The sequence below is a fragment of the Lissotriton vulgaris genome, chromosome 7, assembly GCF_964263255.1.
Source record: "Lissotriton vulgaris chromosome 7, aLisVul1.2, whole genome shotgun sequence".
Lineage (NCBI taxonomy): Eukaryota > Metazoa > Chordata > Amphibia > Caudata > Salamandridae > Lissotriton > Lissotriton vulgaris.
The window spans coordinates 1523126328-1523144025 of NC_141695.1; the positions used below are offsets into that span (position 1 = coordinate 1523126328).

General features: G+C 50.9%; 1 protein-coding gene across 2 annotated transcripts in view; it reads right to left on the reverse strand.

Moving 5' to 3' along the window:
- RALGAPB (Ral GTPase activating protein non-catalytic subunit beta) overlaps window positions 1-17698 on the reverse strand; it is a 1758088-nt gene that overhangs the window by 1477572 nt on the left and 262818 nt on the right. For both annotated transcript variants that reach the window (XM_086932393.1, XM_086932392.1), the window contains exon 7: window positions 6532-6710. In XM_086932393.1, the coding sequence (XP_086788519.1) occupies window positions 6532-6710 (179 nt within the window). The remainder of the gene's footprint in view (window positions 1-6531; window positions 6711-17698) is intronic.

The window sequence follows — 17698 nt, forward strand, 5'->3', positions numbered from 1 at the left end:
GTAGCTCCACTCAAACAACAGAGGCAAAACAAATCGAAACCCTGGTTTAACGTGGAGCTGAACGAGGAACGGCGTCAACTCAGACAAACGGAAAGGGCTTGGAGGCTTAACCCCTCAACCTTACACCTAACGCAACTTAGATCTGCTCGGCAGGCATACAAAAAACACATTTTCAGTGAAAAGGCGTCCTTTTCCCGCAGCCAACTAGATCTGGCGAAAAACAGACCGAGAGAACTCTTCAGCATTGTCAAGAGCCAAACTAACGGCACTCCCTCTCAAGATATCGAAGCCACAAATGACCGATGTGAAGAAATTGCCACATTCTTCACTAATAAAGTCTATAAAATTGATCAATCCTTCATACAAACCGCAAACATTCCTTCCCTCATAACCTGCCCCCCTTCTACTTCTCTTGACCATGCAGAAAGCGTTCTGAATAAGGACAATCAGACCGGCCTCCAGCTAAAAAACAATGCGCACTGGTCCAACTTTGAGCTAATGGCGGAAAATGAGGTCAAGATAATTTCTAATCTAAAACCTTCCTACCACACCATGGACCCCCTCCCTTCCACAATCATAAAATAACTCTGCCACACCATTTCCCCTTTCTGGACAAAAATCATCAACGCCGCTCTCACCTCAGACTGTGTCCCAGACTCCCTTCAACTAGGACAAATCACAACCATTCTCAAGAAACCAGGGGCCGACCCTAATGATCTTAACAACCTCAGACCTATCTCCAACCTCCCATTCTTTGCAAAAACATTGGAGTCATGTGTTCTCCACCAACTCAATCAACACATTGATGAGTTCAACTTCCTTGACTCCTTTCAATCGGGATTCAGGAAAGGCTGTAGCACGGAAACAGCCATACTCAACGTCTCGGACGACATTCGCAAGGCCTTAGATGATGGTGATGCCTGCCTACTCATCCTTATTGACCTATCTGCGGCATTCGACACAGTAAATCATCCAGCTCTTCTGGAGACCATATTGAAGCGCTCCGGCATAAATGGTACTGTACTAAAATGGTTCAACTCTTTCCTCCAACATTGCTCGCAAAAAATTAAAATCAACTCCTGTCTCTCGAAGCCAACAAAAGTCACACTTGGGGTACCACAAGGCTCGATCCTCTCCCCATTCCTATTCAATCACTTCATGGAGCCCCTCACTATCATCTTGAAAAAAGCTGGAGTGAGTTACCACCTTTACGCGGATGACACCCAAATCTATTTCAAAATCAAGTCTCCCGATGACATCCAACACCTCAATACCATTCTAACGGAGATCCAAACTTGGTTCAACGTTAACCACTTACAGCTCAACCTAGATAAAATGGAACTGATCCTATTCTCTCCAAAAAGCAACCATCGTCCTATCCAAGAGTGGCTCAGGAATCTGGTTGCCCTAAACTGCCCCCTCGTTCTATCCGACTCAGTTAAGTCTCTAGGCATCACCCTTGACAAGAACCTATCAATGGAGGCCCACATCAAAAACTCTGCAAAAAGTGCTCTTTTCTCTCTAAAACACCTCAAGAAATTGAAACCTTTTCTTCCCCATGATGACCTCAAGACAGTAGTTCAATCCCCGGTTCTCTCAAAAATCGACTACGGGAACGCCATCCTTACAGGGACTCCAAAAGCTCACCTAGCCCCTCTAAGGACAGTGCTGAACATGGCCGCTCGACTTGTATCTGAAGTAAAAAGATTTGAACACATCACTCCAGCTCTCAACTCCCTCAAATGACTTCCCATGGAAGGGAGATGTATTTACAAGCTAGCCTGCATCGCACACAAATACCTCCACTCTCCGGCCCCCAACTACCTGAACAACAAACTGGTAAAAGCAGGTCAAGCCAGAACACTGAGAAGCTCCAGCTCACTCCTTCTCATTCCTCCAAAAATGAAAAAGAAAACCACCCAATACCGATCGTTTTCTGACAACGCTCCCAGGATATGGAACGCTCTCCCTGGAGTCCTCAGATGCAACCCCTCCTTCTCTTTCAAAAGGGACCTCAAACTCCATCTCCTTAACAAATACTTTCCTGAACAACGTTAACTAACCTAAACCTCAATATTACACGTTGACTCCCATTCAAGGACTATGCTAATCACCTTGTTTTCTTTTTATTCTCTCCCCCTCCGTTGCACAGTTATTTATTGTTCATGCTGTATTCTTTATCCGTGGTTTGCTTACTTACTGTCAGCCTTCTATGTAATGTAAGGCCCTTCTGTTTTTCACAGTGTGTATGTGAAGCGCTCCAATACCTACGGGTCTAGATAGCGCTATATAAAACTTTTAAAATAAAATAAATAAGGGTATTATTTTATCGGCATTTGTTATAACATTAACAGATTCTGTAAAAGGGAGAAGAGGATTTCTTTGTGAGAAAATGTAATTATAGCAGGTTGTGGGAGTTCCTGTCCATTTTGGATATTAAAGGTCTCTCATAACGAGGACCATAAAGCTCTGAAAGTTCACTGCAGTCTCGGCAGATACCATAGGCATATTTGATGGCTAAGGTGCTCCTACAAGATATGTGAGAGAATGTTGAAGAGCAAAGGGCGATATTTCAACAGTCATCGAGCTTGGTTGACTATATCAAGTCATGACCCATCATTCATTGTATGACAGAAGTAACAACAACATTAACTGGTCTGTTGGACCACAGTCTAAAATTCAATTGCTAGTGTTGTCTGAAGAGGAAGGGTGACATTTAATTGTTCCCCATGTTTCAAAGCTAGTGCTCTAACTGAAAGACTATCTCACACTAATCTGCTTTACGAACCTGCGGTAATTAATATCGTTTCCTTCCATTCCTCGGTAGTACTTTTGTTGGAGAACAACGACCGCAACACCAGCACCCTGCTCGACAACCTCGCCAACCTGGGACTCAAGCAACTGGTGTCCACCCCCACCCACCTCGCCGGACACACACTCGACGCTGTCTTCTCATCCAGCAAGGACATCGACTTCAGCCACGCCACAGAGCTTCAATGGACGGACCACAGCTGCGTCCACTTCACCTTCAAGAAAACAACGACCCACCACCACCAGCAACAGGCCGCCCGCAGAAGCTGGAACAAGATCACAGCAGACCAGCTCGCCACCTCCCTGAGCCAGCACCCTCCTGCCAGCTCAGCGAACCCCAGCCAGGCCGCCGACAACCTCACAAAGTGGATCAGCAACTGCGCGGACGAACTCGCCCCACTGAGGACCCCGCCCAGCAGACCCGGCAGCAAGAAAGCCCCATGGTTCACAGACGAACTCAAGAGCTCCAAGAAGAACTGCCGAGCCCTCGAGAAAGTCTGGAGAAGGGAACCAACACCGGACAACAGGACCTCCTTCAAACTTGCCACCCGGAAACACCACCAGCTGATCCGCGCCGCCAAGAAAACAGCATTCAAGGACCGGTTGGACAACAACGCACACAACTGCAAGGAACTCTTCAACATCGTGAAAGAGCTTTCCAACCCCAGCGCAGGAAACAACGACATCACCCCATCGCAAGACCTCTGCAACTCCCTCGCTTCACACTTCCACAACAAGATCGCGGACATACACAACAGCTTCAACAACCAACCAACGCACACCATGACCGAACAACCACCCCCCACCACCACCCTCCACGCCTGGACCCCGATCAGCACCGAAGACACCATCCGCACGATGAACTCCATCCACTCCGGATCACCGACCGACCCCTGCCCTCACCACGTCTTCAACAAGGCCGACGCTGTCATCGCACCCCACCTGCGAGACATCATCAACACATCCTTCGACACCACCATCTTCCCTGAGAGCTGGAAACACGCCGAACTCAGCGCTCTACTCAAGAAACCAACAGCGGACCCCACCGACCTCAAGAATTACCGCCCCATCTCGCTCCTCCCGTTTCCAGCCAAAGTCATCGAGAAGACCGTCAACAAGCAGATGGCCGCTTTCCTCGAGACGAACGGATCCCTCGACCCCTCACAGTCCGGCTTCCGAGCCAACCACAGCACCGAGACCGCCCTCATCGCCGCCACCGATGACATCCGAGCCCTGATGGACAACGGAGAAACAGCGGCCCTCATCCTCCTAGACCTCTCCGCGGCATTCGACACGGTCTGCCACCGCACCCTAGTACGGCGCCTCAGCAACGTCGGAATCCAGGACAAGGCGCTGGAATGGATCATCTCCTTCCTCGACGGAAGAACACAGAGAGTCCGCCTACCACCGTACAAGTCAGAGGCCACCGAAGTCATCTGCGGCGTCCCCCAAGGATCATCTCTGAGCCCCACCCTCTTCAACGTCTACATGAGCCCCCTCGCGGCCATCGTACGCAAACACAACCTCAGCATAATCTCCTACGCCGACGACACCCAGCTGATCCTCTCCCTGACCAACGACCCCGCCGCCGCCAGAGCCAACCTACACGAAGGGATGAAAGAGGTAGCCGAGTGGATGACGACCAGCCGCCTGAAACTGAACTCGGACAAGACGGAGGTCCTCATCCTGGGCTCCTCTCCCTCCGCCTGGGACGACTCCTGGTGGCCTCCCGCCCTGGGCACCGCACCCAAACCGACAGACCAGGCACGCAACCTGGGCTTCATCCTGGACTCCTCCCTCTCCATGACCAGGCAAGTCAACAACGTCTCCTCGGCATGCTTCAACATCCTACGCATGCTACGGAAGATCTTCTGGTGGATCCCCACCGAGACCAGGAAGACCGTCACCCAGGCCCTCGTCACCAGCCGACTGGACTACGGCAACGCCCTCTACGCCGGTACCACCGCCAAGCTCCAGAAGAGACTCCAGCGGATCCAGAACGCCTCAGCCAGACTCATCCTCGACATCCCACGAACCAGCCACATCTCCGGACATCTGAGAGACCTTCACTGGCTCCCCGTCAACAAAAGAATCACCTTCCGCCTCCTCACCCACGCACACAAAGCCCTACACGACCAAGGCCCGAGCTACCTCAACAGCCGAGTCAACTTCTACGCTCCCAAACGCCACCTCCGATCAGCCAACCACGCCCTCGCCGCCGTCCCCCGCATCCGAAGAGCGACTACAGGAGGAAGGTCCTTCTCCTACCTGGCCGCCAAGACCTGGAACTCCCTCCCGACCGACCTGCGCCTGACCCAAGACCACCTCTCCTTCAGGAAGAAGCTGAAGACCTGGCTGTTCGAGCAGTAGCGGCTCCCCCCCCCCAGCGCCTTGAGACCCTACAGGTATGTAGCACGCTTTATAAGTGTCACTGATTGATTGATTGATTGTTGCTCGGAAGCTTCTACTGAGAGGTGACCTCTAGTGACGGCCTGTGGAAGTGCACCATAGTTCGCCCAGCGCTGTATATTCCTGTCCAAGAACCTCTAGTGATGGCCTGTGATTGAATTTGCTTCAGCAGCAGATCCTGGTGTAATCACACCGCCTTTTCCTTCCCAAGCTGCTGCCATTCTCTTCTCCCCTTTCTGTACACAGGGAACCGCTGCCCTCCACCAAGGGGGACACCATGGGTGAGAGTACACAGCCAATGGCATGGGTACGAGGGAAGAGATGGGAACAATCTTTTTACTATATAATTTTAGCGTCCAATCGTTCCCTTCACCATCCATCAATAGTTGCTGCGGGCTGTGTTATTAAGGTCTGTTGGAGCTCAGTGTTGTAAATATTGCTAAGGAGGGGTGAATGCTTTACTGCACCCCATAAGTGGTCCTAACAGTGTGTGTGAGTGAACCGCAAAGAACAGATAACTAACAGAGCCCTGATGAAGGTTTGGGGATTCATGACCCGAACCTGAAACACGTCGGCATACCCATCAAGAGCCAAATATCGCATTTTGTGCCTGTTTTGATTGATTGAAATGGACGTTGTCGCTCTTGTTTTGAAATCTTTTTCAATTTAGTAATTGGAATTAAATAATTGATTCAGCGAACTGCATAAACTTTGAAATGATGAATTGTTATGTTTTTCTGGATGTCTTTACGTTGTTGAGTTGTTTGTGAACATAATTTTGAGTATATTTTTGTAAATTCAAAATGTATCTTGTTAAATAAGAATGTAATCACTTTTTGATATGTGTATTCTTCTTTGCCAATAGAAAAAAACTTTTTTCTAAAAAACAAATAAGTAGAAGGTATAAATAAATATACTAGACTGGATTTAATGAATGTGTTTATTCAGTCGCCTTAAAAGATAGATTGTAAGTAATGTGAGAAGGGGGCACACTTTTGTTTAGATCATAATACAAGGCAGGAATTATGGGAGTAATTCACTACTGACACCCATAATACCTACTTCAAATGTCCACGCACTTCGTCCACTAATTTCTTAGAACAGCGAAGCAAGTGGTGCCTAAATGCAGCAAAAACCATAAAAGTATGGAATACTAACAAATAATTATTTCAGATGGGTTATTTATTGTAAACAAATACAAGAACGCTCTTCCAAAGATTATCTACGATTATAACACATGATGAAAAAACAGATTAAAGAATCAAACAAATATTACCAAAGCAACAAGTTCATAACAGTAGTAAACATTACCTAGGAAAGCGTCCACTAAGCAGCTGACTCCACGCATAGCACGGAAGAATATTTGAGGAAGCTGTTTAAGGCAAGGATACTGATGGAATTCTTGAGTCATTCCATTCATATTCAGAAACTGCTCTTGAAATTTAGGAGTTGAGCTTATAATTGCAGGGTTACTTAAATCCACAGGATTACTGAAAAAAATAGACATGTCAATTTTCCTTTTCAATTTCAATCAGCCTTATTCGATTATGTGCATAATAATCATAAAAGCACAATAAAAAGCAACCACAGATTACACATTCACAAATATACAAAATTCATTTGAAAAATATGGTACACGTCTGGGGGGAGTAAACTAACAGTTTGATTACATCACAATTGAATTCCTACATTTTAAGACATTCTTTAAAAATGATAAAACTGGTACAATAATCTGTTCTTCTCCTAATGATTGTCGAAACAGGAAGGCAGAGCGACATGGTCTTAGACCACTATTTCTTAAAATCGGCAACATCCACCTTTTCCTATTCCAGGAGTAAAATGTACGAAATAACAAAACATGTATAGTCGAGTGGGCGGACACGTCATCACATGGGCAATTGCACAATACTCTTGCCCAGTCATTCTGGGACGGGAGGGTAACTAGTCTATGGAAGATACCCAGTCCCAGGCAGGTCAACAAAAATCAGCATAGTCTCTTGTTAGTGACCCTAGATAAGGCTGCATTCTAGTATAGGAGACTATAAGTTGATGGGCCTGTACAGTTATTTACTTTTAACTCCACATTTCTTCTCTTATCTTCCAAGTAATTCATGCAGCTAACTTTAAAATCTTGCCTCTGTACTTCACGTAAGCCTAATGGTTCCAGATAGTATTCAGGATGACCAAGATTACAAAAAACGTTTTTAATATACTCAAGCCATCTAATATGCTGTACCGCATCCAGACTTCCACAATCCCTTAATATCGATCTGTATAACTCTAGCTGTTCCGAGGTCCAAATCCTGTGCCACAGGAGTACAGGTTGGATTTTACATATGTCAGGAATATACGTCATGCCTAATGCAGTGTGACACATGAAGGTGGAGGTACTATCAGGACAGTCAATAAAAATCTTAAAACCTATTCTCAATAATTTGCAATGGGTTAACCTCCTCATAGCCCCAGATGCATGCCCATAGGTGGCTATAGAGATGCACTTAGCCTTGTAAAACTGTAGTAAAACCTCTGGTGCTCGTTGTCCTAACTTTCTACTAAAATTTACAAGTGCAGCTACGGCTTTTTAAAATAGCAACCACCTTGTCTTAATAGCCTGGGTCGATGTCCCCCTTCTATCGAAAAGGATCCCTAGTTAGGAAAAAGTGCTGCAGGATTCAATATATTTAGAGTCTAAAAATACTCTTCTACTTCTGTCAAGAAACTTTTGCCCAGAAGTTTGACTCGTTTTTAAATTAGAATTTTGCATTACTTAAATGACTTACCATTTAGCTGATTAGAATTGCCTGCACACAAAGAACAAGTTTTTAACAGAAAGAACAACTCTTTAAAGCGGTAGCTTGGTCGAGCAGTAAGGCAGTACCAGAGGACAGTGTAAAGCATTTGTTGTACACACTCAGTCAGCAAAAGGTTTCACACACTCAAGGACTGAACTCCAGGCCAATTGTTTTTATATCCACAGATATAGGTGTTTTATTTTTAGAACCAACAGTTATAAAAATATAATTTTCTTGTTAGGAGTTCTCTCATGTAATTACTTTGCAAAGGAGCAATAAAGTTTGTGCACACCATTAACAGTATTGACAGTAAGCAACACAATCCTAAAACACACTATAGCATTGAGCTCAATGTTTTTTTTTTCCACATGTAAGTACAGTTGATTACTATATAGATTACTTTAGTAGTCCCAGGACTAGATTTGAGATTCAGTCCTGGGGTCTTAGCTGAAACCAGGTTAGTAAAAACATTTTAGTTACTGTAGTGAATTTTCATGAATATAAAGCTGTTTTAAAAGTTCACACTTAGAAACTTTTCAAAGGAAATCTGACAATGTTATTCAGAGGGAGAAAATTCAGGTTGCAGGTAAAGTACGATTGCGTTACTTTTGTAACCCAGCACTGGTCTCCTAGGGCCAGCACTGGGGTCTTAACTCAAAACAGGTAGGTAATTGCGTTTCAGTATTTCGTGTGATTTGTAAAGAATATTTCAAGTTTTCAAAAGTAGACACTTGGAAGAAATTTCATAGAAGAGCAAACAATGGGTTCCTATGGAGAAAATACAGATTACTAGTAACCCCGCTAGGGATTACTTTTGCGGTTCAGTTATTGTTTTTTTATCTAGGAACCTAAATCAATATTGCTATTTTATGCCCTTGTATGGCTATAATCAATAATATCCCTATAATGGCATAAGAATCAGATCCATATTTAGTAAATAGCCCTTGCAGTCCAAAGCACGGCAAAGCTACTTCCTTAGATTCCTAGAGAGCACAACAAGTTCTTTCGACACACCAAACCTCCAGCAACCTGGGAAATACCCATTTGCTTTTGTTTTGATTTGTCATTGAACTCCTGCGAACACTAAAGGAACAGTCAGTTCTTAGTGACATCTTTATTGACGTCTTATGTCCAAACCTTACATCAAACTCGGCACCTTTCAGGTATAAATATACCAACGTAGCCTTAAGCAAACACACGGTGGTGGTTTTGGAGCCGAGCAGCTATCTACTTGCCCGAGAGCCCAGCTGGTGCGAGAGCCCACGGAGGCTGCCCCTCCCTTTTGACGCACTGAGAGAGACGCTGTCTTTTCTCCTGCCGAGAAATCCAGCTCCGGTGTTCTCAGCCGCCTTCGCGGGCTGCTGGGATATCGAGTCCTGAAAGAGAGATACCAGACCTCCTGCATTCTATTACCCAGGTACGGAGCTGACTAAACCCTTAAAGAGAATTCTTGAGTCAGATTCTTGGCAAAACCAACTTAACTTAAACTGCTACTTACTTACTCCTTCCCACGCATTAGGCTTGGGTCAGGTACACCGGGGTAGGCGTATTTAGAAGGACCAGTTGAGTACGATTAGTCAATGTATATATGTATGTATATATTTTATCCATTTTAAAGTATCTTATGGCTAAGAAACCATATCAATGCTTTTACAGTATTATTTCATAATACTCTTTTTACTGTACGCACTTTACTTTACATTAAGTATTGCAATTATGGCAATTCATTTCTCTTGCAAGAGAAAGGAGACTGCTCAATAAATTACACCTTTTATTGAAAACGCCCGTCTCTCTATTCTCTGCACTCTGGTGAAACTAAGTACGCACAATTGACTGAGTGAAATAGCTGTCTGTTGTTTTCACACAACTCTAGAGATATACTCTTATTCTGAGGTAGCAAAGTTGTCATGTTATATGGTTGTCAGAAGCTAATCCCTTCTTGTCTATCCAGGGAGGTTAAACTCCTCCTCGTTTATTCGAGAAAGTTTCTCGTGACCTCTGAGCTAGCTGGCAAACCTTAAGTCTAATATAGTCAGTAGAGACCTAGTCAACCTCAGTCCTACGTCTACACTGCTGAATATATTATTCCAATGCGCAGAGCCTATTGGGAATATAGGAACTACACTACACATTCTTCACACTACTTCAACTACACTACACATCTCTTCACATCTGTCTGCTAACTTATCCTTCTGTCCCCTTCATGTGCACTGTAGGTTTACGATTTCCCCAGCGCTTGGACGCCCACGGGCAACAACTGCGCTCTACAAATCCCCAAGTTTACAAGTTTACACAGTACTGGGCTGAAAGGTAAAGCACTGGCTTCTCTCTTGATCACAGGTGAGTACTTCGGAATTCAGACTTTGGCTGATTTTATGTGAATATTTTCAGGTTTCAAAACTTCACAATTTGAGTCAAAATGAGTCAATGTTATCCAATGGCAGGTAAGTAAATTAACGGTTTTCAGGTGAGTACTTTGTTGGTGAAGTTAAGGTTCTGGGCATAGACCCAGGGGTCCCCCAGGGTCAGGTAAGTACAGTTAGTGCACTCCCAGCGGCACGGGGGCGGCCAGGTGCAGAGGTAGGTAGGCCCAATGAAATCCAATGAGCACTCTTCAAGAAAGAGGTGAAAACAATGCTTCTGGCCAAGATCTCCTGATCGCTACAGATGTTGGGTCAGAGACTCTGCATTGCTTGTACCGTTGCTCTGCCTTTCCCCTGGCACTATACTTGACTTGTTGGGGGCACTATTACGCTACTCTCTTACTACCGACCAAGATATGATACACGTTGGTTTACTGATCCACCTGTACGCCAGTGTAGTCGGACCAATGACCTGTGCTGCTCTATACTACTCCCTTACCTTATCATATATGGATTGGTTTTATGTTTGTTTTTATCATCCATGTTATTACCATGTTACTTACCATGTTATTACCATGTTATTATCATGTTATTACCATGTTACCATGTTATTTACCTGATCATATATGGATTGGTTTTATGTTTGTTTTTATTATCCATGTTATTACCATGTCACTGACTATTATACTGTTCCCATTATCTCTGTTTACTCCTTTTGCCCCCCCCTGTCTTTGTGAAGCGCTCTGATATCTGTAAGGATCCTGTTCGCGCTATATAAAACTTTGAATAAATAAATAAATAAAATAAATAAATAATGAGGGAAGGGAGGCCTTCGGTTGGTGGCTGCTGGACAGCAGGCCACGCGGCTGTGGGAGCTGGGCTCCTGGTCACTTGCTCATGGCAGGGGGGGGGGGGGGAGTAGGATAGGAAACAGGGGTCACAGCCAGCAGCACTAGGGCGGCTGGGTGCAGGGTGCTTTTGAGCCGTCGGGCGCTCAATGTTATCCAATGAGAAAGGTCAAAAAGGAACAAAGGTTGCAGACTCGGGGACCGAGACTCTCCAGGGGCGACCAGCACTTCGAGAGGTAAATTGGGATCTAGGAGCACAGGTAGGTACCCCAAAGGGAGGCACAGGGGGCTGTAGGGCGCCGGGTGCAGGGGTGTTTTTGGGTGTCGGAAAAGCTTACCCTCGGCTGGTTGCGGTTGGGGTGGCCCCTGGTTCTGAGTCTGCAGGCGTCGGCTGGTTCGTCCAGTAGGGTCCTTGGGCACTGGACTTCGGGTCCTAGTCGCCGGGGTTACGTCCTCATGGTCTTGGTTCGGTTGGGCCTGGTCTGGGCTCGGCGGTTGCAGAGTGGGCTGTTCCGGAGCTTCCTGGTTGGCACCAGGTGGGTTGTTGCAGCAGAGCCTCTGCTGATGGGAGTCCCAGTCTTCAAGAGGGTCAAGGCAGGCAGGTCCTCCGGGTGTCCCAAGGTTGCTGTCCGCAGGAGTCGCCGGGATTAGGCAGGAGCAGGTTCCAGGATCGACAGGCCGGTAGGGCTGGGGCCAAGTCAGTTGTTGTCGTCCTGTTAGCATCTGCATGGCGGGTCGTCTTCTTCTTGATCTTCTTTCTTCTTGTGGTATCGGGATCTGAACGTAGTTTTTCCCGCCAGTCTTCCCGCCAGAGTGGGGGGCAGGACAGGTGGGGGCTGGTTGCTGGGTACAGCAAATGGTCTGGAGAAGCTCACAGAAGCGGCATGCCTTTGAAGCCCCCCCCCTGCCGATCCTGGGGGGGGGACCTAGAACCTCGCCCAGGATGTGCATTGTTGTAGGCCCAGGAGAGCGGGGGCTCTCCTACCCAGGGGTCCAGCAACATGTCTGTTGTGTGGCAGCCTCTGCATCCACTCAGCCAGACGTGGATTGTAGGTTAGGGTTTCAGAGGGCATCTCTAAGATGCCCTCTGGTGCATTTTACATTAAATCCCACACAGGCATCAGTGCGGGTTTAATGTGCTGAGAAGTTTGATACCAAACTTGTCAGTCTTCAGTGTAGCCATTATGGTGCTGTGGAGTTCGCAACGCCAACCTCCCAGCACCATATACTCTTAATGGCATCACTGCACTTACAGTGCCTAGGAATGGCCCTGGGTACTGTAGGGGCACAGGGCTCATGCACCTGTGCCCACACCTCTGGCATAGGGCACCCAGCTAGAGGGATGGCTGAGGTATGCCAGGGCAGTGGGTTCTGTGGGCATGGCACACAGGGATGTGTGCCATGTCAACTCTGGTTTTAGTTCTGTACTTAGGCACTCAGCCTGCAAAGTCAGTGTGTGGGTGCCAGGGTACAGGGCCCCTGAGGCTGGCACAATAAGTGCTGCAGCCATCAGGGGTCTTCTCTGGACGCAATGGCGGAGGACGCGTTAGGGTAGAGCTCCGTGCCAAGCTCCCCTTCCCTGAGCCGTTTCTCCGCCGACTTTAATCCTAGCCGCCCGAAACTGCTGGCGGACCCTCCCGGAGCTCTCCTCGGCAAACTGGCCGACTTTTGTCTCGGGGCTCCGACGAGGCTGACCCCGACCTATCCTGCGGACCTCCTGCGGGATCCGCTGACACCTGGCCGGCGGGGCGGCTGCGGGAGTCCGAGGCTTGGGCCCAGCTCACAGGCCCTAACTGGTAGGCCACGCCACACTGTCCGTGGCCCCCTGGCCGGCTGCTGCCGCGCTGTGAGCAACCTCCGGTGGCCCGGCGATCGCCTTGAACCGCAGCGGGACTACAGCGGAGGACCCGGACCAAGCGGGAAGTGGGCCCCCGGCCCCCACATCGCGGCCGTCGCGCGACTGCTGCCCTGCGAGCTGGCCGGCTCCTTGGACCTCCGGAGGGCACACCTAGGGCACATCTAGGGCAGGCGAGACGTGGAGGTCGACCCCGGAGAGGCGCCGGTGACGTGGCGGCCCGACCAGCGGGGGCCCCTCTCCGAGACACAGCACAGCCATCGGAGCCACCCGGTGAGTCCCTCCTGCGCCCGCCAGCATAGAGGAGCCCACGCGGAGCGACAGCCCGGGCACTGCGGCCCCAAGACCTGCAGCACAGCAGACCGTCCCTCCCCTCGCCTGGACGCCACACCACTGCCGGAGACAGGCTGACCGCCCTCCCCTGGGACGGAGACACGCGACGGTGTGCCCCACGCCGGGCCCGCCTGCGGGGCCCCCCCACGGGGACAATCACTGCCTGAAGGTCGGCGAGGCACACGAGAGGCTGTGACCCGGGCCGGAACCGGTGGTCAGACCCGTTCACGACGCTTGGACCCCTCGGACTCACGCACAGTGCCGGTCCCCCCGGCCCCCACTACAACTGAGGCGGAGTGTCTGGGCCGCGACCCGCTAGCGCCCCGGGGGGCAATCGGCGCGGCCGCGGACCGCCAGGGACGAGCACGGGCAAAGGAGGGGACGGGACCCTCCCGCCTGCGCCGAGGCCCCCGCGCAGGGCCGCCCGCTGGAGGACCCCCCCCCCTAGGGGACAACACTGACGGCCTAACCAAAGGGACTAGCCAGCACTCGCGGGGCCCCAACCCAGGCACGCAGCGCTTCGGGGGACGCTGTCACTGGAGCAACGCCAGGGGCCGACCCTGCAGGACAGGCGCCACCAGCACATGTCCGGGGGAGTGCGGACCCGCACCGGGACCGGAGGGGCCCCGCCGAAGGGGAAGACGGACAAGCGGATACACAAAATGGCCGCCGAGCAACTGGCTGCGAGGCTAGACAGCGTGCTGGCAGCGGTGGAACGGATGGAGCAGTCCCTCCAGCAAACTAGAACCTCCCTGGAGTCCAAAATTGACGGGGTCGCAGTGGACCTGACCCTCCTGCGTGATGACCATAGGAAATTGTCCGACCGCACCAAGACCCTGGAAGGCGCAGTGAAGGAGATCGAGCCCAAAGTCACCCAGACTGACAGACACGTACAGGACCTCCTGAACAGAGTGGAGTTCCTGGAGGACAGGGCTGAGGACGCGGAAGGGAGGGCGAGACGCAACAACATTAGACTTGTGGGGGTTCCGGAGAAATGGGAAGGGAACCGCCCGGCCGAACATGTGGAAGAATGGCTACGGACACTTCTGCCCGAAGGCTCGCTGTCACCGCACTTCGTCGTGGAGCGCGCACATCGGGTGCCAACGAGACCCTATACCACCGGCGCCAACCCGAGGCCGCTGCTCTTCAGGATACTGAACTACAGGGACAGAGACACGGTGCTGCGTGAGGCACGGCGATTGGGCGAGGTGCGCATAGACAACGCGTCGATCATGTTCTTCCCCGACTACACCATCCAGGTGCAGCGCCAGAGGCACGACTTCATGGCAGTGAAGAGGAGACTGCGCACCGCGGGCCTCAAGTACTCCCTGCTATTCCCTGCCAAGCTGAGAGTGGTGGCGGGGGACAGCACTTACTTCTTCAACACACCCGAGGAGGCCGACGAGTGGCTGGACGGAGGCACGGACACGGCACCGAAACACTCTCGCGGAGGCGAGACGAGGACCAGGCCACGAGCACCGCGACGACGCCGCAGGCACAGGACCCAACAATCCCAACACGCGGAGGAGGGGGCGGGACTCTCCCCCACACAGGACCAGATGCTCCGAGAACAACGCGATGCACTGCAGAAGGTCTCCCAAATAAGCAACTCATCCTCCCACGAGACGGCCCAGGAGGACGGCCAACAGCCGGTACCCAGCGACGACGATGAGGCCATATACGGGATCCCGAACTCACAGATCTCGGTGGAACTGCCCATCGTCATGCCGCAAACATCAGACCTGATCCACTGACCCTACGGGGGATGTCTGCGTTGGCCTTGCCATGACGAGGGAGGGGTTGGCAGTGGTTGCCTGGACGATGGTGCGCAATCGGCGCCCGCCACTGCTGGGGTCACCCCCCACAACCCCCCAGCTGATCGAACTGTGGACACCTGGAACAGTGAGTAAAGCCCTTATGGCACAAGTGGTAAGCTGGGAGGGCGTTGTAGGGGTGGTCTTTTAGCGCGCATCTGCGCCTGGTCGCACACAAGATGGGCGATTTGGAGCATTGGACCGCAGTGGGCGGCTACTCTTGTCCTGTATTGTAAGGCTCAGGGAAGCGGCCTGCTTCCCCTAAAACTGACTATACATACATCCTGCCGAACTTGTGCTTAGCACACACTACCCCTTGAACGAAGCAAGAATGTTCCTCTCTCTTGAGAGTATGGACGGTGGCCCGTTCCGCCACTGCCCTTTTGGTATTTTAGTGGGGTTAGCCCGCTGTTGGTTGTTGTTCTTTACTGTTTTTTTTCCCTGTCCTTATGTTTTCCCAAACTTTGCTGAGTGTAATGTGGGGGGTGGGAACGGAAGAGCTGGGGGAGCCACTGCTGGGGCCTTTGGTGATGCCGCTGCTATTGGAAGGGTCAGGGGGGAATGTATATTGCTGCAATGTCTGCCATAAAAATATGCACGTGGAACATTAGAGGTATGCACACACCCGCACGCAGGTACCAAATCTACTCCTACTTGAAGAGGCAGAACGTGCAGGTCGCGCTATTGCAGGAAACACACCTGAGTGGGGCGGAGGTGACAGCGCTGAGGCGGAGATGGAGGGGACAACTGTATGCCACTGAATACTCCTCGTACGCCCGCGGGGCGCTGCTGTGGGTAAAGCCAGGAACTCCCTTCGTAATGTCGGACGTACACATAGATGCGGAGGGGAGGTATGTCTTGGTGAAGGGCCGCATAGACGGGCAACCAGTGGTCCTGGCGTCCATTTACGCTCCAAACACGGATCAGGGCGCCTTCCTAGCGCGTATCTCAGGGAAATTAGCGCCCTGGCACGGCGTCCCATGGATCCTGGGGGGCGACTATAACGCGGTACTAGACCCAGTGCTGGACCGTTCGGTCCCGCCGAGGCCAGAGGCGACACCCCAGGGGGCCACGAGGGCACTCACACAGTGGGCAACGCAGTGGGGTCTGAAAGATGCATGGCGTGCGCACAATCCGAACACTAGGGTGTACTCGTACTTCTCGGGAGCACATGCATTACATGTTCGCCTCGACAGATACATGGTGTCAGCGGACATGTTGCCCCATATCACTGACTCACAATACCTGGGTAGGACACACTCCGACCATAACCCCCATACACTGCACATGGCCTGGGAACGCCCGCGCCCGCCAATCCCCACGTGGCGACTGCAACCTGCATTACTGCTAGATGCCCCCTTTAGAGATTCCCTGCAGGCCAGCGTAGCGCAATACTTCGAAGACAACTCAGATACAGCATCCTCCCCGAGAGTAGAGTGGGACGCATTCAAGGTGGTGGTACGGGGACATTGCTTGAGCACCCAGGGGAGCATACGGTGGAAGTTGGAGGAGGACTTGCGCAGGGTGGAGGCGGACCTACTCGGCGGGGAGCAGGAGGCGGTGGAGGGTGCAGGTGACCGGCTGCAGGCGGCCCGGGCGGAACACGAAACGCTACTGGAACGGCTGCGGCACGTCAACTTTGCGGCCCATTCGGCGCGAGTGCACCAGCACGGTGACAAGCCCGGCAGGCTATTGGCCTGGTTAGTCAGGCAGGAGGAACGCACGGAGCCGGTCTCCGTCATCCGCACGGCTGAGGGAGACCTAGTGTACACCCAAAATAGGATACACCACGCGTTTGTGGGACACTACCGGGCCCTATACAAGTCGCAACTGAGAGTAACTGCGGCCTACATAGCAGAATACCTGTCAGACATCCCGCTGCCCTCCCTTATGGGTCCACAACAGGACGCCCTGGGGGCGCCATTCTCCGCGGACGAAATACGCAAGGCCATCTTCGCACTGTCCAACGGCAAATCACCTGGCCCGGATGGACTGCCCGCCGAATTTTTTAAGGCGTGTTCAGACACGCTGGTTCCGGAGTTGCTCAAGTTGTACAATACAGCAATGGAAGAATCAGCACTCCCAGACTCGCTTAACGAGGCAAACTTGGTCTCGCTGCTGAAGCCGGGCAGAGATGGCGCACTTATGGGGTCCTATAGACCGTTGGCCATGCTAAACACTGATTATAAAATTTTCACCTCACTCCTGGCCCGCCGCCTGGCCCTGGAGGCACCTACTCTGATACACGCCGATCAAAATGGCTTCATGCCGGCGCGGAGCACGTCTCGTAATCTACGCCGCCTCTTCCGGATTCAGGAAGCGGCTCTGACGCATTGGCCTAGATCGGGGTGCCTGGTCCTGGACCTGGAGAAGGCCTTCGATTCGGTAGAATGGCCATACCTGGGAGCCGTGCTGGACAGATTTGAGGTGGGAGATGCATTTGCCGACATGGTCGGTCTGCTCTACCAGGGAC